General features: G+C 56.2%; 1 protein-coding gene across 1 annotated transcript in view; it reads left to right on the top strand.

Annotated features, from left to right (window-relative positions):
* Window positions 1–1243: 1243 nt before the first annotated feature.
* Window positions 1244–25727, top strand: part of KCNAB1 (potassium voltage-gated channel subfamily A regulatory beta subunit 1) — a 57798-nt gene continuing 33314 nt past the window's right edge. Inside the window, exon 1 of the mRNA XM_009942380.2 lies at window positions 1244–2162. Within this exon, the coding sequence (XP_009940682.1) occupies window positions 1942–2162 (221 nt within the window). The 5' untranslated portion in view covers window positions 1244–1941. The remainder of the gene's footprint in view (window positions 2163–25727) is intronic.

Genomic DNA, 25727 nt, shown 5'->3' with positions numbered 1-25727 from the left:
CAGCTGTCTGACCTCCACCCCACGGATGAGCTCTGCCCTTCTCCCTCCAAATCTCGAGTCGAGCGGTGGGGGCTGAACGGGGCTGGGAGTTTGTGGGTCTGCTGTCTGATTAACTGCTCAGCGTCCTTTGGAGAACAGCATCAAGTAACTTTCTTTGATATCATGCTTTCCGCCCTCGGAGAAACGTGCTGTGTAAGCGCTGATGAGCCATTAGATAAGCGAACTGCAAGGAGCTCATCAGAAGTTCTTCCCCCCATCGCCTTGGGTGGTGGGTGGCCTTGGCTGGCTGCCCGCTGCCCACCCAGCCGCTCTCGCACTCCTCCTCCTCCTCAGCAGGATAGGGGAGGGAAACCGGGGTGAGGAAATCAGAGGTTTGTCACCCTGGGCTCGAAACAGGTCATCATCTCCACACCAGCACCTCCAGCTTCTCTTCTTGCCACTGCTTCTGCCCCACCTTTGCCTGCCTTGAGCAGAAGAGGCTGGGGGGTCTCCAGCCCGGGAGCTCCTTGCGCCCCAAGGGGACAGGGTCCTGGGCAGTGAGCTGGGGGTGGGCGAGAGGACCCCTGGAGGTGCCCCCCCCTCAGACCAGCCCTCCTGGGAGTCCAAGGGCAAGTTTAGGAGTGGGGTGTGGGGACCCCCTGCGACCGTTTCCCAACGGCTTGTGCAGGGCTGGGGAAGGGACAGGGGGTGAGGGCAGCCCCAGCGCTCGCCCACCCGTCCTCTCTGCTCTGGCACCTACGCACAGCCCATGGGCACCCTCTATCAGAGCTGCTCTGCTGTGTGGTGGTGACGGGCAGGGGTCCTGGGGGTGACTCTGAACCACCCCGACCCCTGCATCGCCCTCCCGCTGCTCCGGTGAGCAGCCCACCTGCCTTGGGGTCCCTGGGCTGCCCCAAAGCCAGTGCCCCGGGAGAAGGTGGCACACGGTGGTGGGCTGCCAGCTCTGAGCTGGGCACCCTGCTTCGGCTGCAGCCCCGACCGCAGCGAGGGACGAGGGACGGATGGGGACGCTTTGCTTCAAAGACTTCGCGCTGCGGCTCGTTCCGCTGGCAATGCTGGGGGGCAGAAGGGATTAACCCTGGCACCGCTGCGAGTGTGGGTCTGCAGGCAGCAGCTCCAGGTGCTGGAGACACGGGATTAACGTGTTAACTCACTGGCACGCTGTAGCAGAGCGATTTTTCTCCCCCTCCCCCTTCTTTTTTTTTTTTTTTTTTCTTTTTTCTATAATTAGCCCATTTTCACATCGAATTGCTGCCTGCTGTGAGAGCTCCTCTCCTCACTTAGCGATGTCAGCGGCTCTTTTCACGGGAAGCATCTGCCTGGAGCGCCTGCCTTCTCTCTGAGCACAAAGGAGGCCCCGTTCCCTGCTTCCTGCAGGATCCCGACCGCGCGATCCCGGCGTTCGGCTGGGCTGCCAGGGCTGGGATGTAGCGGGCTGGCGCACCTGGCCAACGGAGAGCCGATGGACGCTGCTGGTCCTTAGAGACCAGCTGGCGACTCGACGGTGCTTCTGCCTGCTCAGCAGTTCGGGGTCCAGCGGGTGCCGGAGCCAGCACTTGCGGCATGCCTGCGTCGATTTAAAACCAGCGAGCAGAAGCGAGCCTGCGTCGAGCCGGAGCGGCGGCTGGCGGTTCACCATGCAGGAACAGCTTTCTGCCTCTGGAAGCACCTGACTGGATGGATGCTTTTGTCTAAGGAGCGGCAAATCTGGCAAGGGGAGATCTGAGTGCCGGCTGAAACCCGCTCCTGCGGTTGCTTTGTCGAGTTGGGGGCTCCTCTCCTCCCGGCATCGCAGGGACCCCCGCTGCCTCGGCTCCTTCTGCGAGGGGAAGGCGGGCAGGGGAGCGAGCCGGGCGCTGCTGGGCAGCCCGCAGCCCGCGTCGGGGCGGCCGGGGCTCCGGCTGCCACCTGGACGGAGGCTGAAGGCCACCCCAGGGCGCGATGCAAGTGTCCATCGCCTGCACGGAGCACAACCTGAAGAGTCGAAATGGTGACGACAGGCTCATCAGCAAGCAGAACGCCACTACCCCGAACGTAGTGAATGCAGCCCGGGCAAAATTCCGGACAGTGGCTATTATCGCTCGCAGTTTGGGGACATTTACCCCCCAGCACCACATTTCGTTAAAAGAATCCACCGCCAAGCAAACGGGCATGAAATATAGGTATGGTCACGGTATCGGTCTTTGTTGTGTTGCAGTGCTCTTTACTTCGCCTCTAACGCCTTGCCTGCTGGATGCACCGGGTTTTGCAGAGGAGCTCTCTGCTGAGGTTATTAATAGATTTTCAAACTTGTGCATAAGTGAATAGCATTTGGGTGCTCATTTTTTGCAGGCGTACATATCTGTGATTTTATGTAAAAAAGCACTTGCCTGGGGAGATTATATAGAACACTGTGAATTTACGGCCGTGGTGTTGAGATGGTTCCTATTAAGTGCTCAATATAACTTATATTGGTACTAATGAGCAGAAAAATCAATTAGCAAAGCATGATCAAGGCTGGACAGGAGAAGTTCATTTGCAGTGTGTTGTACGGAGCAAAAAGCTGCTCTGTCTTGGGTAGCGTTTCATCATGGTGATCGCTTGCTGACTTTTCACCTGGTTCACTTAGTGAAGGTGAGCTCAAAGCTGATTTTAGGTGAAATGCAGAAAAAAAAAGAGCCTGGGTATTCTTATAAAATACCTCGTGCATCTTGCAGATTTTTATTCCTCCTGACCTGGGCAGGGAAAATAATGACTGGCTGTGACTTCAGCCTGAAGTGCTCGGTGTGGGCAGCGGACGAGCTTCTCTGTTACGCCTTCAGCCGACGATGAGGAGGCTTTCTGTGACTTTGGTGGCTGGTTCGGGGTGTCCCTTCAGCAGCTGACGGGTGCCGTGACCGGGTCTGGGTGAAGGGCACAGCCCGGGGATGATGCTCTGCACGCCTTAGCTGCCGGCCCTGCGAGCAGCCCTGCGGGGAGCAGCCCGGCAGCCGGCACGAGGGTGTCCCCGTCCCCATGGGTAGCATTGCGGGGGGCAGCGAGGGGCGCCGGGCTGCGGGCACCTTCAGCGGTGCTTGTTCCCAGCCCATTGAACGATGGCCGATGCTCGCATGTACCCGGCCGCGCCGGAGCGGGGCAAGGATGAAGTTTTGCTGTTATGCTGAGCTGAGGATCCTTGGGACCGATGCAAGGCCAAGGTGGCTTCAGCAACATCAAGTGAAATTCAGGCGTGCAGCTCAGCACAAGGTTTGGTTTAGGCAGCTCTGTAGTGACCAAAATGTCCATATTAACTCTCTGGGAGCTGCGTAGACGGGGCGTGTGGAAGCAGGGTGGTTGGGGTGCCAAGAAAGCTAATGGGATCCTGGGGTGCATTAAGAGGAGTGTGGCCAGCAGGTCAAGGGAGGTTCTCCTCGCGGTCTGCTCTGCCCTGGGGAGGCCCCATCTGCAGTGCTGTGTCCAGTGCTGGGCTCCCCAGTTCAAGAAGGATGAGGAGCTACTGGAGAGAGTCCAGCGGAGGGCTACGAGGATGAGGAGGGGACTGGAGCATCTCTCCTACAAGGAGAGGCTGAGGGAGCTGGGCTTGTTCAGCCTGAAGAAGAAAAGGCTGAGAGAGGGGACCTTAGAAATGCCTCTAAATATCTGCAGGGTGGATGTCAGGAGGATGGGGCCAGACTCTTTCCAGTGGTGCCCAGTGACAGGACAAGGGGCAACGGGCACAAACTGAAGCAGAGGAAGCTCCAGCTGAACACGAAGAAGAACTTCTTCCCTCTGAGGGTGACGGAGCCCTGGCCCAGGCTGCCCAGGGAGGCTGTGGAGTCTCCTTCTCTGGAGATATTCCAGCCCTGCCTGGATGCGGTGCTGTGCAGCCTGCTGTGGGTGACCCTGCTTGGGCAGGGGGTTGGGCTGGGTGACCCACAGAGGGCCCTGCTGATCCCAACCATGCTGGGATTCTGTGATTCTGTGATTCTGTGGGTGCTCAGATGTAATTTGCTGTGAGTTGTTTGAAGAGCTGATAAATAACACGGAGGCTTTGCCCAAGGGGAAGCCCACGTTTGCTGCTGGTTCCTGTCGTTCAGCCGTGAGCAACTTTTAGCAGGAGCGTTGGGCTTTCCGGCCGCTTGCTCCCCGGTGCGGGGTCGGCAGCAGAAGCGGTCCCGTGGCGAGCCAGCGGCGAGGGCAGAGATGCTGATGAACACCTCCCAGAGGCAGGTCCCAGCGGAGGGGTGCTGGGGTGGCACGGTGGGGCAGGCTGAGTGCCCGGGGGGTCCCGGCACTGTGGGCTGGCCCCAGCTGCGGGGAGGGCAGTGCTTGGGGGATGGCGGCGGGTCCTGGCCGGGGAGAGGCAACTCTCAAAGTCAGGGTGACTTGTCTGTTAGCCAGAGGCCCGCAGGCTCCCGGAGAGGCAGCGGCCAGTGGAGCGGTACCAACCAGGAGCTCCCTGTGCCCCCTCTCCCCTCCCGCATCCCCGTCCCAGCCATCGCACCTCCCTGCCTCAGTTTCCCCCCCTCAGCACATCTGCGGGAGACGTGGCTTTGACCACGCCGTTCAGAGACGTGATCTCTTACCGAGTCGTGGCTTCTGCTCGTTAGGCTTATGGACACCGTGTACTAATTGCCAGCAGTTATCTCTGCTGATTTCCCACGGGCCCCCGGCGCTGTCAGTGCGCCGACACGCCGGATAATTGCGATTCTTTGCTGGCCACGTGGCAGCTCCTGCAGCCTCCAAAGTTTGGGCTCTGTAGACCCTTTCGGGCTCATTTCTAGGCAAGGTCTCAGCGCGGTGGGGCGGTTCTCCTGCGGCATTCAGCACAGCGCTGACGGCTCCCTCGGCTTCGGCTGCCCGAGACAGGGGGGACGGCATCAGGAATAGCATCTCGTTGGTGACAAGGCTGGTGTTTTGCCTTTATGACTAATCCCTGTTTCTGCTCCCGAATCTCTCCATATCTAGAGCTGATTTCTCCCCCAAGAGAAGATGCAGAGGGGAGTTTGGAGGAAGAGCTGACTAAACCTCCGGCCTCAGCCAGGATGCTGCTGAATTGAGATAACCTTTAGTTAGGGAAGACGCCCATCAACGGCGATGGAGCTGATATTTCGTGTTCCTCTCTGGGCCTGGTTCCTCAGTCCGAGGGAAACCCAGTGCCCGGAGGAGCCAAAGGCTTTTCCCAACGGCTGTGATAACAATCCCGTAAAGACCTCAGCTCCCCTGGAATTCAGACTGAAGCCCTTCCCAATTTATTTTCTGCTCGAATGGTGTCCCTGATGCTAAGCTATGCAGGGTGTGCTGCTTGGAATGACATGGTAGCCAAGCTGCCCCTTGTTTAATGCTAAAAATACCGACAGCTGCCACCATTAGACCCTGAGGGATGGTTCCCCACAGCTCCAGCCCTGCTCCCCAGATGCTTCCCTACCCAGTGCAGCCTCCCCGGGCTACCGGCGCTCCCGATGCCAATGCCCGTGGGATTATGTCAAAGGGAGAGACAGCCACTACGCTGTGACAGGGGTGGGGGTGGGAGAGGAGCCCGCTCGGGGGCTTCCCATCAAACGAGGTGTTTCTGGACCCATTGCAGCTCAGAGACCGAATTGGAATATAAAAGGCAAAAGTTTAGGGGAATAAACATGCTCACCGGAGAACATCTGCAAATATTAGGACTCAGGTGCGTTCCTGCGGCGCTCGTGTGAGCAAACCTCTGCTCTGCGCTTGCTAAATCGCGTCTCACATCGTCCCTGCCGGGCTGTGGCATCAGCCGGATGGGGCCCCCCCAGCCGTCACCCCTGTGTCACGCTGGGGACAGCCTCAGCTGTCGCCTGCGTGCTGAAGGCAGACGGGGAGAGGGGTCGTTCCCTTTCACCCTGCCTGACACTCCAGCTCCGTCCCGCTGGTGAGCCTGCCCGGGTGCTCGGGGACAGTATTTGGGGTCACTTCAAGTCTTCCCTGGAAAATGATGTGGTTGCAGCGCTTGGCTGGGAGGGTCGCGACCTGCTGCGCCACTGCTGGAAGCAACGAACGCGTTTCTGCATCCCTCCGATGCGCAGCATGGGAGCAGGGCTGGCAGGATGCTTCTCCACCTGCTTCGGACCATCAGAAGGTCACAGCCTGGGTTTTTCTCCCTCCTAAGTCGCCGATTTTAAATTTTATCTGTTGTCTGCCCCGTTCAAGCTGTCAGTAGAGTGGATCCAGCCCTGCTCCTGGTGCACAGGGCTCTTGGGGATGTGCCACAGCTACCACGGAGAACAACTCCTCAGAGCGAGACTTGTCCCAGCCTTGCCGTGCCCGTGCTGGCAGCCTTGCCATCACACATGCAACCGGGCGAAGCCTCACCCCAGAGCATCCTGGCTCCCCGCGAGCCCGCTCGTGCTTTTGCGAGAGGACCTAATATATGCTTATAAATATCTCAAAGGTGGGTGTCAGGAGGATGGGGCCAAACTATTTTCAGTGGTATCCAGCAACGGGACAAGGGGCAACGGGCACAAACTGAAGCAGAGGAAGTTCCAGCTGAACATGAGGAAGAACTTCTTCCCTCTGAGGGTGATGGAGCCCTGGCCCAGGCTGCCCTGGGAGGCTGTGGAGTCTCCTTCTCTGGAGATATTACAGACCCGCCTGGACGCGGTGCTGTGCAGCCTGCTCTGGGTGACCCTGCTTGGGCAGGGGGTTGGGCTGGGTGACCCACGGAGGGCCCTGCCAACCTCGACCATTCTGTGATTCTGTGATTCTGTGCCCAGGACGTGGCAGGGAGCTCAGCCGCGCAGGGCTCAGGGCTCGGCTCCAGCCGCTGCGCTGCCAATTCGGGGCTGTCAGCAGTTCAGAAATAGCCCTTTCTGAGAGCTCTGACCGCGCACTGGCACGAGGGACCCAATTTATGAAGCTCAACTATCTATTTGTGTTCGTAAATAATTGATGGTGGCAGCTCTGACCATTAACTCTGCTGCAAGCCAAAACAACAACAACAAATTTTAGCGGCAAAGGCAAGCTGGCGGAGTGAACAGCCCATGCCCACCCCGCAGCCAGCACGGAGCCTGGGGCAGGGTGCGGGGAGGCTGGGTGTCGTCCCACGGAGGGGAAACCCATCCCTCCCGCCTGATGCGGGATGGTCACCCTGTCTCACGAGCCACCCCTGGCCACCATGGCCATGCCACCGCGGCGCTGGGGCTCCTGCCCTGTCCCTGCTCGGTCAGGGCTGCACAAGGAGCTGCCCCGCTGCTGCAGGCACCTTGGGCACCGGACGTGCAAGGACTGCGTGTCGAGTTTTGCAAAGTCTGGAGGAGCTTTAGCAACGAAAGACCTTTCTTGGGCACCCGGGAGCTGCCGCGGTGCTCAGCCACCCGCTCAGCACTGGCCGCAGCTACGGAGGGTGAAGCACCGGTGTGAGGGTCTGGAGGACACCGAGCTGGCGGGACACGCGGTGCTGCTGCCTGTCCGCTCCCTGCTCCCGGGGCAACGGGAGCATCGAGGACACGTGGGTGACTGCGCCTACAGCGAGCCCCGGGCAGGGTGGCCCAGTCAGTCTGTATTTTACTTGGGATTTTTTCTTGCTGGCTACCTGGGTGCGGTTGCTCACCACGCTGCAGGCTGTGGGACCTTCCAGCATCCCTGGTGGCACCGAGGCCGATGCCCTGGCCACGTTCCAGCGGAGGTCATTACAGCCCGCCGGCTCAGGATTCATCAGCAGTTTGAAGGCTTTTTTCTTCACTGCATGCCCAAAATTGCGGGTTATTGTCAAAGCGCGTTAATAAGGAGCTGCTCATGCACCGCACCGCGGCAGTGGGTGTGTTTCTGTGGTGGGATGTCTCTCTTCCCCATCCCGGAAAGGCTTGACCTAGCCAGGGTCAGAGCAGTGCTCCGTTGGCTCTGCACACCAAGGATGGACATTAAAAGGCGCAATAAAAATACTACAGCACGAAGAATTTCACATCCCACTTTTCTACTTAAATAAGTATCCTCTGGCAAAGGTAATTAAGGTGTGTGACGAGTATAAAACTCTCGATCCTAAGGTTAACTCAGAGCTTGCCAGTGCTGTAGGCTGGCAGGTCCCAGCCCGGAGGGGAGCGGTGCTCTGGAGCACCTTCCCTGCCCGGGTCCTCAGGGTGGGGACAAACCCAAACCTGGTCATGGGGACCATCCTGCAGCTGCTTGCCCTCCCTGGAGAGGTTCCCAGCATGGAAGCTGAGTGCTCCCGAGGGCTGTGGAACCGCTGCCTGCGGGGATGGAGCCCTGTGAAGACCCAGAGCCACGTCAGAGGCGTGCAATTGCCATCAGGGAAATGACTTTCGCCTAAGTTTGCAGGTGACACCAAATTGGGTGGGAGTATCGATCTGCTGGAGGGTAGGAAGGCTCTACAGGGGGATCTGGACAGGCTGGATCGGTTGGCCGAGGCCAGCTGTATGAGGTTCAACAAGGCCAAATGCCTGGTCCTGCCCTTGGGTCACACCAACCCCACACAACACTCCAGGCTTGGGGAGGAGTGGCTGGAAAGCTGCCCAGTGGAAAAGGACCTTGGGGTGTTGGTCGATAGTGACTGAACAGGAGCCAGCAGTGTGCCCAGGTGGCCAAGAAGGCCAGCGGCATCCTGGCTTGGATCAGCAATGGTGTGGCCAGCAGGAGCAGGGAGGAGATCGTGCCCCTGGACTCAGCCCTGGTGAGGCTGCACCTCTAGTGCTGTGTTCAGTTCTGGGCCTCTCACTACAAGAAGGACATGGAGGGGCTGAAGCGTGTCCAGAGAAGGGCAGCGAGGCTGGAGAGGGGGCTGGAGAACAAGTCTGCTGAGGAGCGGCTGAGGGAGCTGAGGCTGTTCAGTCTGGAGAAGAGGAGGCTGAGGGGGGACCTCATCGCTCTCTGCAGCTCCCTGACAGGAGGTTGGAGTGAGGGGGGGTTGGTCTCTTCTCCCAGGTAACCAGCGATAGGACAAGAGGCAATGGTTTCAAGGTGTGTTAGGGGAGGTTCAGATTGGATATTGGGAAAAATGTCTTTACTGAAAGAGTGGTTGGGTGTTGGATCAGGCTGCCCAGGGAGGTGGTTGAGTCTCCATTCATGGAGGGGTTCAAAAACCACGTAGATGTGGCACCTGGGGACATGGTTTAGCAGGCATGGGGGTGTTGGGGTGATGGTTGGACTTGATCTTAGAGGTCTTTTCTAACCTTAATGATTCTGTAATTCTGTGATTTTATGATTCTCCGTGATCGCCGGTGGTTTCTTCCATGCCTTTGAACATACCCCAGGTGACCCGTGGGCTAGAAGCAAAAATTAGAGTGCTTTTATTAAAGTGCAGATTTCTTATGTAGAAGCTTGGTATTATGAAAGCTAAAATTGCACCATCAAGCAGACTTTGCAGGCAGCTGCCGTGCCACACGCCTGGCCGTACAGCCGGTGTGAGCGGGGCTTGCAGGAGCCAACAGCAACCTTCCACCCTGCCAGGTGTGGAGAAACACACGGGTCAGTTCGGGCTGCGACATTCGGTTGGAAATAGAGGATAAAGCTCATGTTTTTTGAGGTGTAAGTGAAAGCAGGTATTTCTTTGCCGTGTTTCAGGACTTGTGTCTTCTTTTTCCTTGCATTGTACTACAAGTATTAATCGTAATAACTACCTCATGTACTTAGGAATCCAAGGTTTATTGAAGTCTTGCCTCAATTACAAGTAGTTTTAAGCACTCACATGCAAATGGCATAATTATTTTTGTATAAAATCAAGTATTATTTCAGTAGTTCTCCACATCAGGTTGATTTTTGTGGCTCGTTGGCTGAGCTTCATTTTCTTGCTGTAAATGAAGAGTAATCCAGTGAACAGAATGGATTTACACTGAATCCACCATGCCTTTTCCCTCAGGACTGTATCTTAGAATGGCTACAAAGAAGTCAGAAACTACTCAAAGAAGGAGAAAAAGGAACCCGTTGAGTAAACAAAATCTGTGCTGCTCTCAAATCCCCAACGGCTCTCCGGGAGCTGGGAGCTGCTAAGTAAGGCTCTGGGTTCGTGGTGGTCTGGATTTTTCTCACCTCATTGCATTTATGAGGAAGCCACTTTTAACATCGCAAGGCTCAAACCAGCGTAGGCAAAGTAAGCTTTAGGTTTGAATACACATTTACTTACCGTGTAAACTTTAGAGACCCAGTAGTGCACAGAGTTTATCAAAGGTATACTCGCTCCCTGGCTCGCACGTCGTCAGTAGATGAAGGCTTTGCAGACGTCAGTGCTGAAAACGTATCTCCTCTCCCAGGTTTCAGATAAAGCAAAGTCATCTTTTTTTATTTAGAGTAGACTGTCCCAGCGGTGCCGGCGTGGCGGAGCACGGCCGCTTCCCGGCCCCCCGCGCGTGGCTTTGCTGCCGGAGGAGCGATGCCCGGCACCAGCGCGTCTGCAGGCTCTGCCCTGCTCGACGCTCCCAGGGGCTGGAAGGGGTTTCTGCTGCTCAAGGGTTTCGCCTTCTCCCCTCTCTCACCTGGAGACCCAGCCAGGCCAAGAACCTCCTACACTGACGTTAGTGAGTTGAAAAAATGGATTTTTAGTGTGATTTCCAAATGTTCTAATATTCTTTGTAGAAATATTTCTGACTCGTTAGGGACTTTGGAAACATCTGTCCACCAGCTTAATTATGCACCCTCCAGTGAGGTCTAGCTCAGGGAAAAAGAGCCAACGGGTTGGCGTTGGCTGGTGCGCTGGTGCGGAGCGGGGACCGGTGTCAGCACTGCCCTCGGCTCTGCCCAGCCACGCCGTGCTGGTCCCCTCCTCCCCCGGCCAGCTGTGTCTCATCCCCAGCACGGTGTCCTGGACACCGTGGAGCAAGGTCTGGGCATGCTGGGTCACCTGTCCCGGCGCTTGCGTCTCACTGGGGACAGGAATGCTGTCCTGCGGTGCTGGGGGCATTGGGGGGCACGGGGAGGGGGCACAGCATCCAACCAGGGCTCGGTCTGCCGTTGATTCCCACTCTCCCCATTTTAACCCCAGAGAGAGCGACAAGCCAAGGAGAACAAGGCTGAACTCAAGGACAAATGGTGTTTTAAAGAGCACGCTTCTGATGTCGGGCTTGTTAAGCAGAAGCAAAATGACGATATTTTAAGGAAGCTTTTAAATAATGCAGGCGCATCCTGGCGACGAGCCGCGCAGCCTCCGGGAGCTGGGCACAGGGCAGCAGCGCGAGGGTCCCCGTCACCGTTGGTGGCTGCCACCTCCCTGCTGCTCCCTGTGCCCCCCAGGCCCAGGGTCCACGCTGCCGGGGCGGTGGGGACTGGTGGCTGTCCCCCGGCACGAGGGGCAGCTCCCCAGCTCGCGTTCCTGACCCACCAGCGGATAAAACTCCCCCTGCTCCGCTCTGCTCATCCCAAACCCTTCCCCGCAGCCTGATATTTTCCATTTAAAATCTGCATGACAACATTAATCTAATGCTTAAATGGATGGAAGAAAGGATGTAATGCAGAAGCACAGCTAATTTAATTACTTGTGAAGTGCACAGTTTAAGATATTTAAAATGCATTATTTTAACATGGCTGCTTTGGCAAAACCCAATCCGAATTTTGAACATGCGTTTTTTTATGTTAGACAAACATTATAAACCGCCATCTGTAGAAGATGTTTGGTAAGAAATTAATCCCTGGTAAGGAAAAGAAAAGGCTCTGTATGAGGCTCGGTGGGAGCCCGGAGTGTAAAGCTGGGGTGACGTTTTCCCTGCTACAAGGCAGCGGACGTGTCCCCTCCGCCCGGGGTTCGGCGCGTGGCGGGAGAGGGACGGCTCCGTGGAGCTGTTCCTACACCTCCTGCTCCAGCAAAACCTCCCCGCATTCCAGTATTTGGGAAATACCCAACAAACCGAAGCCTGGAGGCGCTTGGTGGTAGGTGGAAACCTGGAGTAAGGTCAGTGGAGCTTCTGATGGAGCTTGCTAACGCACAGAGGGGTTTGGCTACCGTGCCCCTTATCCCAGCCCTGTTCCTCCGGGTGGTCCGGGCCACGCTTCCCACCTCTCTGCGGGAGTTGGAGCAGTGTTGGCGGGAGCCTCTGGAGGGTTCGAGGGTGTTTGCTGCTGAACGAATCAGCCGTAGAAGTCGATCAGCAGCTCCCCATCCCGCTCCGTCGTGCTCCCTGCTCCGGAGAAGGTAGCAGGGATGCAGGGGTGCAGCAGCCCCCGCCAGAGCGAGCTGGCCCTGAGCGGGCAGGAGGGATGGCAGCCTTTTGGGACAGGCTGTGCCCTGGCTGCTGGGCTCAGGGGTCACTGCGGGGGGCAGCTGGGACCCTCGGCACCACTGTCCCACAGCCAGGCCCCCGCTCTGCCCCGCTGCACCGTCCCTGGTGGGAGACGCAGCATCGCCCCTTCGGCAAGTGGAGACTTCCTCCTCACGGGACCCGAATGTACCAGAGATGTTCCTCAGACCTCTCAAAAATGAGCTCGCGAAGCTTCCGGAGGCCCTTGGACATGGCACCCCGAGGTGGTCCTGGTGCCTCGCCCCTAGCAGCTCCCAGCGCGGGCGGCCGGCGCGTGTTCGACACCCGGTTTTTGCTTGGATCACGCAGCAGCGGTGTGAGAGTCTATTGCGGGGGCTGCTGGATGCATCTGGAGAACCTCAGATCCACCAAGTGAGATGGCCGTCTCGCACGGGAAGGGCACGAGAGAGGCGATAGCTGGGCTGAGGATCTTCGGATTGCCCATGCGGACGCCCAGCTCGCGTGCTGCTTGCGAAGGGGTCGTGTAAGCCAGCATAAAACGTGTGCCCTGTGTGTAAACAAGCTGCTGTAAAAGTATTTTGTGTATGAAGTCATAAAACTTTCACGGCATACTTCAGTTTTCCTGTTGGCATTACGTTTGCCAGAAAAACCAAGCGCTGCTGGGTCACAGCTTTGGCTGTGCCAGCCACAAAACTGCGCCACAATCGATTCCAGAAGTACTTAAAACCTGTCAAAAACGTCCTTTCCCTCTGCAAGGGTAAAAGCCCCGCGCAGCAACTCAAACAAAAATTCAGTTCTTTTCCACAGTGCTCTCCCCGCATCAGCCTGCGTATTTTTAGAGCGGTTTGTGCAAATAACTTTTATGGAAATATTTATGCAAGAAGGAATTGCCCCTCCAACGCGAAAGGCTGCCCCTCCCTACCCTGGGCTGATCCCACCACGGGTGCTCCGGGCTGCAGATGGGGCAGACCCGCTGACGGCTGCGCTGAGCACCCAGCCTTTGGCCGGGGCTGCTCAGACCCCTGCTCGCTCCTCAGCCTCGTGATTTTGGCAGAATGAGCCTTGCCAAGCCATGGAGAACATACGCCCTTCCCCGCTCCAGCTTCCTCAACCCCTTCAACTCAGTGACCAATACCTTCCGAGGTGGGTCAGGAGATGGGGAAGGAAGAACCAGTGATGGGGTATTAAATTTTTTATTTTCCCTCTTTCAGTCTGCAGTGGTACCAAAACGGGAGAAAATGGCATCGATTATTTACAGCCCCACGGGTCGAGCTGACTGCTGGCAGCGCAGCGCTCTGCGCGTCGGGATGATTTGCTTACTAATTCCCTGCACGAGGAGAGCGGAATCGGCCCGGGCGTTGCACCGGGGTTAGGCGCGCGTTCCAGGTCCGCTGGGTCTTTGACGGGTCTGAGCTCCACAGCACCGCGGGGTCGGGTACCGCTGCAGGGTGGTGGGGAAGAAACCCTGCCCAGGTGGAATGGAGAGCTCCCCGATCCTCTCCTTCCTGGGAATAACTTGATTCAATCAAATCCTTTAGGGCTACAAGGATGGTGAGGGAACTGGAACATCTCTCCTACGAGGAGAGGCTGAGGGAGCTGGGCTTGTTCAACCTGGAGAAGAGAAGGCTGCAAGGGGACCTTAGAAATGCCTCTAAATATCTGCAGGGTGGGTGTCAGGAGGACGGGGCCAGACTCTTTCTAGTGGTGCCCAGCGACAGGACAAGGGGCAACGGGCACAAACTGAAGCAGAGGAAGCTCCAGCTGAACAGGAGGAAGAACTTCTTCCCTCTGAGGGTGACAGAGCCCTGGCCCAGGCTGCCCAGGGAGGCTGTGGAGTCTCCTTCTCTGGAGATATTCCAGCCCTGCCTGGACGCGGTGCTGTGCATCCTGCTCTGGGTGACCCTGCTTGGGCATGGGGCTGGGCTGGGTGACCTACAGAGGGCCCTGCCAACCCCGACCAGTCTGTATTCTGTGATTCTGTGAACCGCAAGATCTTTTTTTTTTCACAAGGATAATGTAATTCCCTCAGACGTTTGAAATTCTGCAGTTTAGAATCACCGCTGCAGAATGACAAATATTTTTCCTCTTCCTCTCTTGCCTCCTCGGGTCCCACGGCTGACGAAACGCGGCGGGGGCAGGAGAGCCGTGGGCTGCGCGTCGTTCCAGGATGTGGTTGCTGGAACGGGGGAGCTATTCCCCCGGGAACACCAGCACTGCCCGCGCTCCGGCATCCCCACCCGGGGCAGCTCTGGGAATAGAGATGCGCAGCTGCTGCCCTCGCAGCGAACTCCGCCATGATTTCTGCTCCGGCTGCGGGCGAGAGGCTGTCTGGGCAGCGTGTGTCCCCGGGGTCCGGGGCACAGTGCCTGTCCGCCGCGCTGGCCGGGAGCTTGGGTGGGAGTGGGGCGGCGGGCAGGATCATGGCGCACGGGAGCCCGGTTCGTGGCGTGGATCCCACGCGGGGAGGCTGAGTGCGCTGACACGTCTGCCAGAGCCACGCGCGGCAGCCCCTGCGCTTGGCCGCGGCCCATCTCCTCTGCCTCATCTACATTTTAATGCGTCATCTGCAACTCTCTTCTGAGGATGCGGCCAAAAAAAAAAAAAAAAAAATTCTGGGGAATTTCAGCTGAAGCGACCGCCCACGCAGCCGGTGGCCCTGCGAGCATGGGAGATGAGCTGGGAAGTGTGAAGGCAGCCAAGAAACTGGGGCCAGATGTCCTTCAGGCACCTGCTTGTCCCCTCGTGCCATCCGTGCCCGGGCTGGCTGCCCCTCCTGCCACCCAGCCAGGTTTCCACCGCCCGGGACCCATGTCCTGGCTTCACCGCTGTTGTTCAGCTGATCGATACTGTCCTGTTTTGCCTCTGCAGCTATTCCACTGGTAACGGGGTTTTTTCTGTGTTGTATCATTGACCTAATACTTAACATCACTGCTGCAGTGGTGGGGATAGTCACCAGCTCCCCCAGACCCCGTTTTACTGCAGTGGGGACCACAGGGCAGCCACTGCCTGCCACGTCGCTGCAGAAACCCACAGGGGAAGGAAGATGCTCGGAGGAGCACCTGGGACCGTGTCACCCATCCATTTCCACTCTGAACTAGCTTAGAAAAGCAGCGCTCCTCCTGGAGCAGTTTCACCACTGCAGACGTGCATGATTCAAATCAAATCCTATTTTATCTCTGTAACATCCTAGGTAGAAGAGATTACAAAGCGGTTTGCAAAGCAGCAAACCTGAGCACAGTCAAACACTGCAAGCGTAAGACTGAACGTTAAAGCAGATCGAACGTTAAAGCAGATTTAAGAACATGCGTGCTCAACCAAGGAAATAAATCTGTGTTTTCAGCTTGCTCAAGTATCTGTTGGGCCAGCTACACTGGTCCAGCTTCTGCGACAGCTTTGTGTGTTCACCCATACTTCTTGTCATTTGAAAATAGAGTTAAAAATTTCCAGAGACCAGATGCTTCGCGTTAATGTCAGTGCTTCATCAGGGCCAGGAGTATCTCTGCTCCAGCTTTATGGCTTGAAGCTGTCCTAGACTCCTGTCAACGCACGGAGCCTTTGTTTGGCTGCTGTTCCTTGGTCTGGGCATCTGAAGGTCCCATGGCCAGGGGCTGTTGGGCATGGGGACGGCCAGGGGCTGTTGGGCATGGGGACAGCCAGGCACCGTGGGCACAGCCAGGCACCGTGGGTCCATCTCAGCCAGGGGTGTCTGTTGGGTGGTGGGTGAAAGCGCCCGTGTCTGCCGGCCCCAGCTGCGGCCTTAGGGCTGAGCTCGCCTCCAGCCTGTGCGGGACTGCAAAAGGTGGTTTACCCAGAGGGAACCCCAGAGCCGCCCTGTCCACCGTCGTGCCGGGATGCCCAAGTGCCGCCAGGAGCCTCCATGCTGCCCCCACATGCCTGGACGCAGCAGTTTGGGTGGTCTTCCCACTTGTATTAGGTTGCCCAGGGAGGCTGTGGAGTCTCCTTCTCTGGAGATATTCCAGCCCTGCCTGGAAGCGGTGCTGTGCAACCTGCTCTGGGTGACCCTGCTTCGGCAGGGGGTTGGGCTGGGTGACCCACAGAGGTTCCTGCCAACCCCTGCCATGCCGGAATTCTGTGATTCTGTGAAACAACTTCCGTTTAGGAATGGGGAATGTTTCCATGGGACAAACAGGAAGGTGGCTCGTGTTAGAGTAAGCAAAAATATTCAGCAGGACTTTGGTTGAAAATCACCAGTCTTGCTTTCCAAGGACTAAGACTTTAAACACCATCCCATAATAAACCATTTTCTCGGTAGAATGGGATGCTGGCGTGACAGGCGGTTGAAGGCATCGACAGCAAGCCGTGGCATCGCTGGTGAGGCATTGCGCCCATTTTTGCAGCGTTGCCCCAAACGAAGCGGGGTGCAGTGGTTTGCACCTGGACGTAGCCAACGCCAGCCGAGGGTGTGCAGGTGTCCCTGCGGCACAGAGATCTCCCTCACTTCGTTACCTCTGCACAACTAAATGGGTTTGAAATACATAAACTGGCGGAAAGCTGAGATTCTGCATCACTGCAATTACTGCTAATACAGGCGGTAATTTAGTGGAAACTGCTGTAAGTGTTGTGAAGTGTTTTGTTCACAAAATGGGAGACAGAAACCATTATTTGTCTCTGTTCCTACCCACACCACTTAGAGACAACCTCCCACCATCGGAGCTTGCTGAGGGGCAGCCACCGCTTGTCTAAAATCTGCAGGTATTTCTGAGCTGATGAGGCGAAATGAAATCCAGGTTTAAAAGCAGGAAAACACCCAAGTTAATTAAAGAAGAGAATTAACACCTCCATGTCGCTTCACCCTCCATTCACAGCAAGACTAAGGCGCACTGGGGGCTGCTCCAGCCTGGTGAATCATGACAAATAGCATTTACATGGCTCTGAGATGTTTGGAGGAGCTGAGCAGCCTTCGGTGAAGCAGCTTGCATCTTCTGATGAAGCTGAGTGGTGGGGTTGATATGCCTGAGGGACGGGATGCCAGCAAGAGGGACCTGGACAAGCTTGAGAAGTGGGCACTTGAGAACCTCATGAGGTTCAGCAAGGCCAAGTGCATGGCAGGAGGGTTGGAACTGGATGATCCCCTCCAAGCCCAACCGTTCTATGATTCCCCTGGGGAGGCAGGGAGCTCCAGAGCCCGAGCAGATGCTGACAGGTCACCTTAGAAACTTGTGAGGAGACCAGGAGCTGGTGAGCTTTCCCAGAGCACTCAGAAATATGGAGTGTCTTTGCAAAGCCCAAGCTGTACCGTATCCTCACTGCTCTCTGGTTTGGTGTTCTCAGGCTGAGAAGATGTCTGTGTGTGTGTCTAAGAAGAAGTTCAGAGGAGCAAAAACCCTGCAGATGTGGTTGGTGCTGGAGCAGTAGGTCTCTCCAGCATCACAGCTCCGGGAGCGCCCGAGAGATGTCACCCAAAACTTCCAGCAGTTCTGCACCAGGAAGGTTCAGGGAAGGCTCAGTGATGGTGGAGAGGAGAGTTCGACGGGGTGGGAAGGGGGTGGCCCCTCGCCTGCCTGTCCGTTCCCCTCCCTGCTACGTCGTGCACAACTACCTGAAAGGAGGTTGTAGTGAGGTGGGGGTTGGTCTCTGCTCCCAGGCATTGGACCAGGTTGCCCAGGGAGGTGGTGGGGTCACCATCCCTGGAGGGGTTCAAAAAACGTGTGGATGTGGCACTTGGGGACATGGTTTAGCAGGCATGGTGGGGTTGGGGTGATGGTTGGACCTGATGATCTTAGAGGTCTTTTCCAACCTTAACGATTCCACGAACCTATGATTCTATTTTGCACAGGGCATCCGGTGTCCTGGGCACCCCGTAGATATTCTCCTGGTGTGAGGGATGGGGCAGGGATGCGGAGTCCCGGGATGGGGAGAAAGGGTCCAGGGGGTCCCACCCTGCCTTGCGGGGTGCAAGCGGGGAATTTTGGGGAGCCACAACTGGCCCTCGCTGGCTGTTCTAACGCAGGGGCTGGGGCCGGGGTCTACGATCGCCACCCGTTTGCTTTGCTCAGGGGGTGCAGGGCGGCTCTCTCTGGCATCTGAAGGAGGAGGGCTGTGATAAGGGGGGGTCATTAACATGGGAAGCAGCCAAACCGTCAGGGTTTTGTGCAGAATGAAGCAAGCAGAAGCGCCAAGGCCAAGCACGGCTCTGGAGCCCGGGATTACACGCTGTTGTTCCGCACTCTGCAGGTCACAGGCGAAGGACGTCGGATGCGCTGCAGCGGGAGAGAGCAATTGGAAAAGTCTCTGCTTTTGTCGCGTTTTTGTTTTCACTTGAAACAGCTTCTCTTTTTCAGGGACCAAATTGCATATTTTATTCATTTTCTGTGCAAAAGGAAAGGTTCTGGAGCACTAATGGGGATGTTTCTAAGCAACGTTGTTTTCCCACCACCAGCTTCAGGAACAGTGACTCTTTTTCACATTTCTGTAGCAAGAAGCCAAACTGCAGTTTATCCGGAGGCAAACGGTGTCACGGTTTCCCCAGTTTCGCTGCCTGGCTGGGTGGGGGGCTGCACCACCGCCCCGGGGCTCTCCCCACGCCCTCGAGGGTGCGTGCAGCCGTGCGAGGAGGGCTGCGCTGTGCTGGGGGTGCCCCGAGCCCTCCTTTCTGCTGGTGGATGTCCATGAAGACCTGAAGATGCCGATGCCTCTCCCAGGGGCTGGCTTTGTGCCCTTCCCCATTCCCCCGGCTCCGTTCAAAGCCCCTCTCTCACCCGCCACCTTCTTCCTCCCATCTATTGCTCTCTGCATGTTTTCTACACGACGGAATACTTAGAAATTCCTGGGGAGCACTGGGTTTTGCCTCCCTTGCATGCCGAGGCTGTTGGCATGGCCGTGGGCACCATGCTGTGGGCGGTGGGAGGCAGCGGTGCCCTGCATTGGGGGTGAGCGATGTCCCCAGGGAGCTGGGACCCCCCACCCACCGTCCCTCCCTGCCAGCTCCCGGGGGCTTGGGAAAAGGGGTCTTGGGGGTCACCTGCCACCGGGGCTGCTTTGGTAGGACCGACCTGTGTGGGATCTGTCCCCTCGGTTTTGTGTTTCTGGTAGAGGGTGGCTTCCGTGGGCAAAACCACCGACACAGAGCAATGAAATTGGGGTTGGAACAAGTGAAAAACAGCATTATCTGATTTCTGTCGAGCTCCTGTAAGCCTGATGATTCTTCTGTGGGTGTGAAGTCGAAAATGTTTTAGTCATTGTGTGTGTTATTGCAGAGATTTTATTTAAAACTTCTGTTTTTCCTTACGAAAACCTCTCACTTTCACTCTCTCATTCATGATAGGTAGGTAGGTAGGTAGATGGATGGATACATAGACAGATGGGTAGATAGATGGGCAGTTAGATAGATAGGCAGCTAGACACACAGGCAGATGGATGGATGGATGGATGGATGGATGGATGGATGGATGGATGGATGGATGGATGGATAGATAGATAGATAGATAGATAGATAGATAGATAGACAGAGAAACGGATAGATAGACAGACAGGTGGATAGACAGGCAGATAGGATGGTTATCTGCACCCATTGTGCAGATGGGAATACTGCTTAAAGCAGGGTTTGCTGAGCGCACCTCAGACGAAGCAAAGCTTCGTCTTCCAAGCAGCCCCACCATCACTTCATGCTTTAAAATCTTTAACTCTTTGGTTTTAGGCTCCACCAAACACGAGGCTGTTTTGGAGATGTTTCTAGGCTGGCTGGATGCAGGGTGGGGGGAACTGTCAGCGCCCAGAGCCGACCCCGGCAGGGATCCCAGTTGGGATCAGCTTTAGCTTCACTAAAGCACGATGCAGCAAGCGTGCTCAGCCTGGTGCGGACCCCGGGCAAAGTTTACCCCGTATGTGGAGACAGATGTTTTGGGATTGAGCAGGAGCCCCATCCCCGTCTGCAAACCAGCAGGGACCTGGTGGGGTTACGGAGGCAGAGGCCGGTGCAGGTTCGGACCCCTGATGGTGTGACAGCCCTGCCCAGTGCTGAGAAGGGAAGGTTTGGGCTGATTTGGGTGCATGTTAATGGGACCAATCCCACATTCCCCCCTTCCAAACAAGCAAGGGCAGCAGCGAAGCAACCTCCCACCTGGGTAACCAGGATATATTTTCCTATAATTACTTTGTCCCTTAACACCAGGAGGAACCACTCGTAGGTTAATGACCTGATTAAGAGCACAGGTGGCTCAGACCATAAATCTCTGCCAGGAGGGCAGTGGGTGCTGGCTGTGCCCTTCTGATAGGTATGAAACTGCTGCTTCTCTGCCAGCTGTGTGTGATGGGAAGTGTCTGGTACCTGAGTGATACAGTGTGTGATGGGGCTGGAAGATTTACAGTGAAGGTTGTCTTAAAGAAGGGATTTATTCTTCCCCACTGCTTGTTGAAGTGCAAGGGGAAAAGGGTCTGCTCTGCGCCAGGGCTGTGTGCTGGGGTGAGTGCTCTCTCCTGCCTGGGGAGCTGGGTCTGTGTGGTTTTAGGGGCCCCTCTTGCTGGCTGTGACTCTGGAGAGGTGGGGACGTGCCTGCTGGCAGTGACTGAGGGCTGCTCAGCGTTGCCTGGGCACAGGGGCTGTCCTCAGCGGCTGCTCATGGTTCCCTGCAGCCTGGTGCTGCGGTGTTTGCTGCCACTGATGGGCTCTCTTACTAATTCCCCTACCCTAGAGTTCATTAAAAGTGAATAATTACAATTGCTTTCTGCCCTGTGCCACAGGAGACAAATACCACTCCTGCCATATGGCACGGGATGCTTTGTAGACATGTTTTCTTCCCCTTTTCATTAAAGAGGCTGTCAGCTCTGACCACCGCCCAGACCCGACTGGGTGCTGGTGTGCTGCATGGTGCCAACGGCAGACCCGGCTGTGGCTGTGGGGATGTTTTGCTGCTGGGGATGGGAGCCCTGCCAGCGGTGTGGGAGGATGTGGGTGGTTTTGGGGGTCCCCTCTACCCCAATGCCTCTGGGAGGTACCTGGCACAGATGCCAGTGTGGGGCTTTGAACGCAGGATCTGAGTTGGGTGCTTCACTAAAGTCCCATCCTGCAGCCCCCTGGTTGCACGGAGCCCGGCTCGGGGTGGGTTCAGCTGCTGCTCACCCCGGGGAGACTGAGGTGCTTGGCCACAAAATGGGGACCTGGGTGCCTCGCTGGAGGGACGCCAGGTCTGGAAATGTTGTGAGGGGTGTGGGGCTGTGCTTTTGGGTGTTGCCTTGTCAGTGGATAGTCATGAAAATGTCACCATGGTGGGTTTTTTACCGAATCCTCTCTCTGGATGCCTTCTGCCAAGAGCCAAGCCTCCTCCTGCCCATGGCCCTGCTGCTCTCCGGCTTTCCTCTCGTCTGTCGCGGCTCCGGGATCCCTGTGCCTGCTCCTCCTGGAGCTTTCTGCTCCAGGTTCATCCCGCTCGCATCCCAGCCATCCTCACCTCTTCCTTGGGCCAGACAGCGGGGCTTTGCCGCAAGCGTCGCCGGCTCAGCCTTGCGATGCTCCCGTAACCCGACGTGGAAAAGCTGGTGGGAGGAGTATGGGGCAGGTCTCACTGCCCGCAAGATATGTGTATCTATAAAAATTATATATTCCTTTTGGTCTTGTTCAGCTCTGACTGCATACTCAGCACTTACCCTTCCAAGGAATTAATTAAACTAAAAGTTACCATCAAAGCCATTAAGGCATGGAGTGAGTGCAAGGGGTCAAATGAGGAGCAGGGAATTTCTCAGGTCCGCAGCAATCCTCGCTGCCATATCATGTTAAACGAGGTTTAGGTGGGGGCTAGGCTGGGCACTGCTGGTTTGAGGCAGGGGCTGTGTCCTTCTGCCTATGTGCAACTGCACTTGAGAACGTTTTCCTTGGCTTGGAGAGGCGAGCTCTTGGTGACCATGGGGTTATAGCTGGCTGCCCCCCATGTACCCTGTGAGTGACTTGGGACAGCGGCATCGTGGGGAAAGACCGTGTTTCAGCAAGAAACTGTTTAGTGTTACTTAAAAAGGTGCTTAACAGGAGGTCTGGAAGAGGCTTGCAAATAGCTGATCCAGTGAAGGGTTTTCCGAATGGCGTAGTGGAGAGAAGTTGAGGAAATAAAAAGCTTTGGTTAAATACTGCGGAAACTTCTGAATAGGATGAAACTGTGGAGCATGTGATCACCATGGATGGGCAGGAAGGGCTGGCCCTGTAGCAGAGGAACAGCTCCGTACACCCAGGCTGCACCCGAATTTCTGCCGGGTTGGATCTGGTGAGATGAGCCTGGCTCTTCTGTGTTAGAAAACAGGGGAAAAAAAACAAAACCAAAAAAGCCAAAAACCCCAAAAAGCTGGCCATTAGGCTGCTGTGGCTTTGCCTTTTGTGCTTCTCTTCATGCTCAGCCTGAGCTGCCATGTGCCTGTCTCTGCCAGCCCAGGGAGAGCCCGTGAAACCCCACCCTGTGGCATGTTCCAGGTTTATTTTTATAGAGATATTCTGTACTATTAACACTTGTATTACGCTGCTATATGCAGATTGATGCTGACGCAGTGATGCCCATGCGTGCACTGGGGGCTGCTGCCGCATGGGGCGGTTTAGGAGGTTGCAGGGTGGCTTGAATGGGGCTTTTAAAAGCAAAGCTAGCACTAGGGGAAACTTCCCAACAGACTTGTGAGTCGTCTTCATCATTAGAAAAATGATTTCAGACTTGCAGGTAGCCAGCAATATTCTAGGATGTTAATCTCATCAAATATCCTTCCTGAGAAGGAGCTAAATGCGTTTAGAATTTCTCCACCATAAAATTATTCTCGCTTCTCGTTGCTAAATATTCATCTCAATTTTAAGCCTTAGGTTCTTGTCTCTTTATCCATACTCCAGGTTTCAGACACAATCTAATCTTTCTACACGGCCACATTACAAGAGAAAATCCCCTGGGAATGGATTTCACCAGCCTTTGTTCCTGAGACTTCAAAAACTGTCATTTTTCCCCAGCATTTTTACTGTCAGGCTTTGTCCCAGATGCCTCTCCTTGCTCTCACCACCGCTCCGTACTTCTGCAGAACGCTTTAGTCCCCTCTGCTCCTTTTGTGTTGTTTTTTGACTTCCTGATGCTGCACCAAAGAGCTCCTGAAGTCAAAAGTTGCTGTCTTGTCCTTTCTTGTGCATGTTGAACCCTGACTCTTCAGACACGTGAGAAGCTCTTCCTGCCCATCTTTCAAATCTGAGACGTCTCTCTAGCACTTTCCTTGGTTTTGCCCGTAACCTTGCTCGTATCAAAGTGGCTAACAAGCAAAATGCCTTCTTTTTCCCCCCCAAACTGGGGGAACTGCTGGCTTTCACAGCCCTGAGTGTGTGTAGGGCTGGATCCAGGCTGTGCTCAGGGCGGCTGGTCCCCATGTCCCTGTGCTGGCAGCCCAGGAGTGCCCGTCTCATTTAGCCACTGGCTCCTAGCGAAATAATGAACTCGGGCTTGTTCAGCATCACAGCAGGTCCAGAACCAGAGTATCTCTTCTAATTTCTTCCAAGTTTAAAAACTGTGTGGTGGGTTTTGGTTGTGTTTTCTCTCCGTTTATAAATGAGCGGCTGTGGTGGGACTTGGGGAGCCACGCTAGATCCCCAGCCAGGGCTGGAGCGGCCGATAAGCAGTGATGCTCTCCTGGAAACAAGGGAGATGGGAATGAGAATTAGTCACTGAAGCAAATCTGAGAGTGCTTCATGCCCTCAGGTCGCAGGGACCCCATAATTGCTGCCCCAGCAGAGGCTCTGCTCTTCGCTGCGGGCTGGGAAGACGCACCGAGCAGCTGAACACAGAATTTCCAGTTCTTTACCAAGCTGAAATAACCCTTCACCTGCAGACCCGATGCCTGCTCAGCTGGGGTGCAGCCTGTGAGTCCGCCGGGCAAAAAACCCAAGCTCATCCCGGGCAAAATCCCTGTGGCATTGGGGACTGCAGCGCTGAGCCTGAGGATGAGGAAGGAGCAGGCATGGCGTATGTTCAACCCTCTCCATTAGCAAGAGAGAACAAGAACCTGATTTTTCTCGGTGAAGCCCTGCCAAGCAGCGGTGGGATTGGTAGCCAGACCTGTAGCTGCGCTGCCTGTTTGTGTCCTGCTTCTCGAGCCGCTCCTTCCCAGTGGAGAAGGTGCCGTTCCCTGCCGGCTGTGGGCTCCTGGCCTCCTGCCCAGCCTTTTCCCCTCCGGGACCTTTCACACGTGCCATCGGGGCGTTTGCACGAGGTCGGCTGGCATTGAGCAGCAGCTCCCCGTATGCCAATGCTGCTGCGGATGCCGGCGTCTCGGAGCAGTGCTCCCTGCATTGCTGCCCGTCAAACACCACCAAGAGCCTGTGCTTCCTCGGGGAATGGATGCACCCTTTGGTTTCCAAGCACCCCGTGGATGCTTGGAAAAGCCTAGTCAAGGGAAATGTCATCCCTCCCCACGCGCTGTTTTGGTGCCTCGGTGTATTTTTAACAACATCCCCCGGCTGCAAGCTGTGTTTTCAATGAATCAGGCGTTCATCTCCTGTGCTCATTAACCCAGCGCAATCTGGCCAAGCTGCCGGTGTTGGGGGATGGCTGTGGTAGCTCAAACTCCTGGCTGTGCAGGCAGGGAAAATGTCACCTGTGGTTTACATGGGGCCAAGCTCTTTTCAGTAGTACCCAGCGACAGGACAAGGGGCAACGGGCACAAACTGAAGCAGAGGAAGTTCCAGCTGAACATGAGGAAGAACTTCTTCCCTCTGAGGGTGATGGAGCCCTGGCCCAGGCTGCCCAGGGAGGCTGTGGAGTCTCCTTCTCTGGAGATATTCCAGATCCGCCTGGTTTCCCACTCCAGGGAGCGTACCATGATGGGATAGCCCTGTCCTGGTGCCAGGGGCTGAGCACCCTGACCAGGGCAGGGGCCACAAAACCCCCCGAGAGCCCAGCCTCGCACACCGGTTTAACACAGCTCCTCTTCCCTGGTGTAAATCACAGAATCACAGCATGGCAGGGGTTGGAAGGGACCTCTGTGGGTCACCCAGCCCAACCCCCTGCCGAAGCAGGGTCACCCACAGCAGGCTGCACAGCACCGCGTCCAGGCGAGCTGCACAGGACCTTGTCAGGGAAGATGAACATCAGCGAGAGGAGAAGCAAGATAGCTGTGCTAATAAAAAAAAAATGTAACAGGCTAATTTTTAATCAGCTGCTTCTAGGTTAGGCAAAACAACCCTGAGAGCCTTGAGGCTCCTGCTATGTCCTCTTTAACAGCTACTTCATGCCTTGGCAGCACTGACTTCCAATTTGAAAAAAAGCTTTTTTATTTTTCCCACCCTCCTGAAAGACTGATTAAAGAGCATCAGCCCCCTGGGGTGGCGGTGCCAGGTATCGGGCAGGCGCGGAGATGGAATGGCAGCTCAGGGCTTTCAGGGCAGTGGGCAGCACTGCTGGAGCTGGACGGTGGGCACCTCTGCTCAAGGGTGCTCGTGGGGGACCCCATCTCCTCCCCGCCGGGCGTTAGCAAGGGCCGGATAACGACAGGCGACCGGGGCGATAATGCCAAGGGGCTGACAGATAATCACTGACAGAAAGATGCATGAACACACCACCTCCCCCTTCCCTCCTGGAGCCAAGGGCCGTGGTGGGACGTGGCTTTGGCAGGCACCGTGTCCCATGCAGCGAAGCCCCG

This window comes from Opisthocomus hoazin, chromosome 4 (genome assembly GCF_030867145.1).
Source record: "Opisthocomus hoazin isolate bOpiHoa1 chromosome 4, bOpiHoa1.hap1, whole genome shotgun sequence".
NCBI lineage: Eukaryota > Metazoa > Chordata > Aves > Opisthocomiformes > Opisthocomidae > Opisthocomus > Opisthocomus hoazin.
Note: the sequence above shows the minus strand (reverse complement) of the source record. Positions and strands in the feature narration are given on the sequence as shown.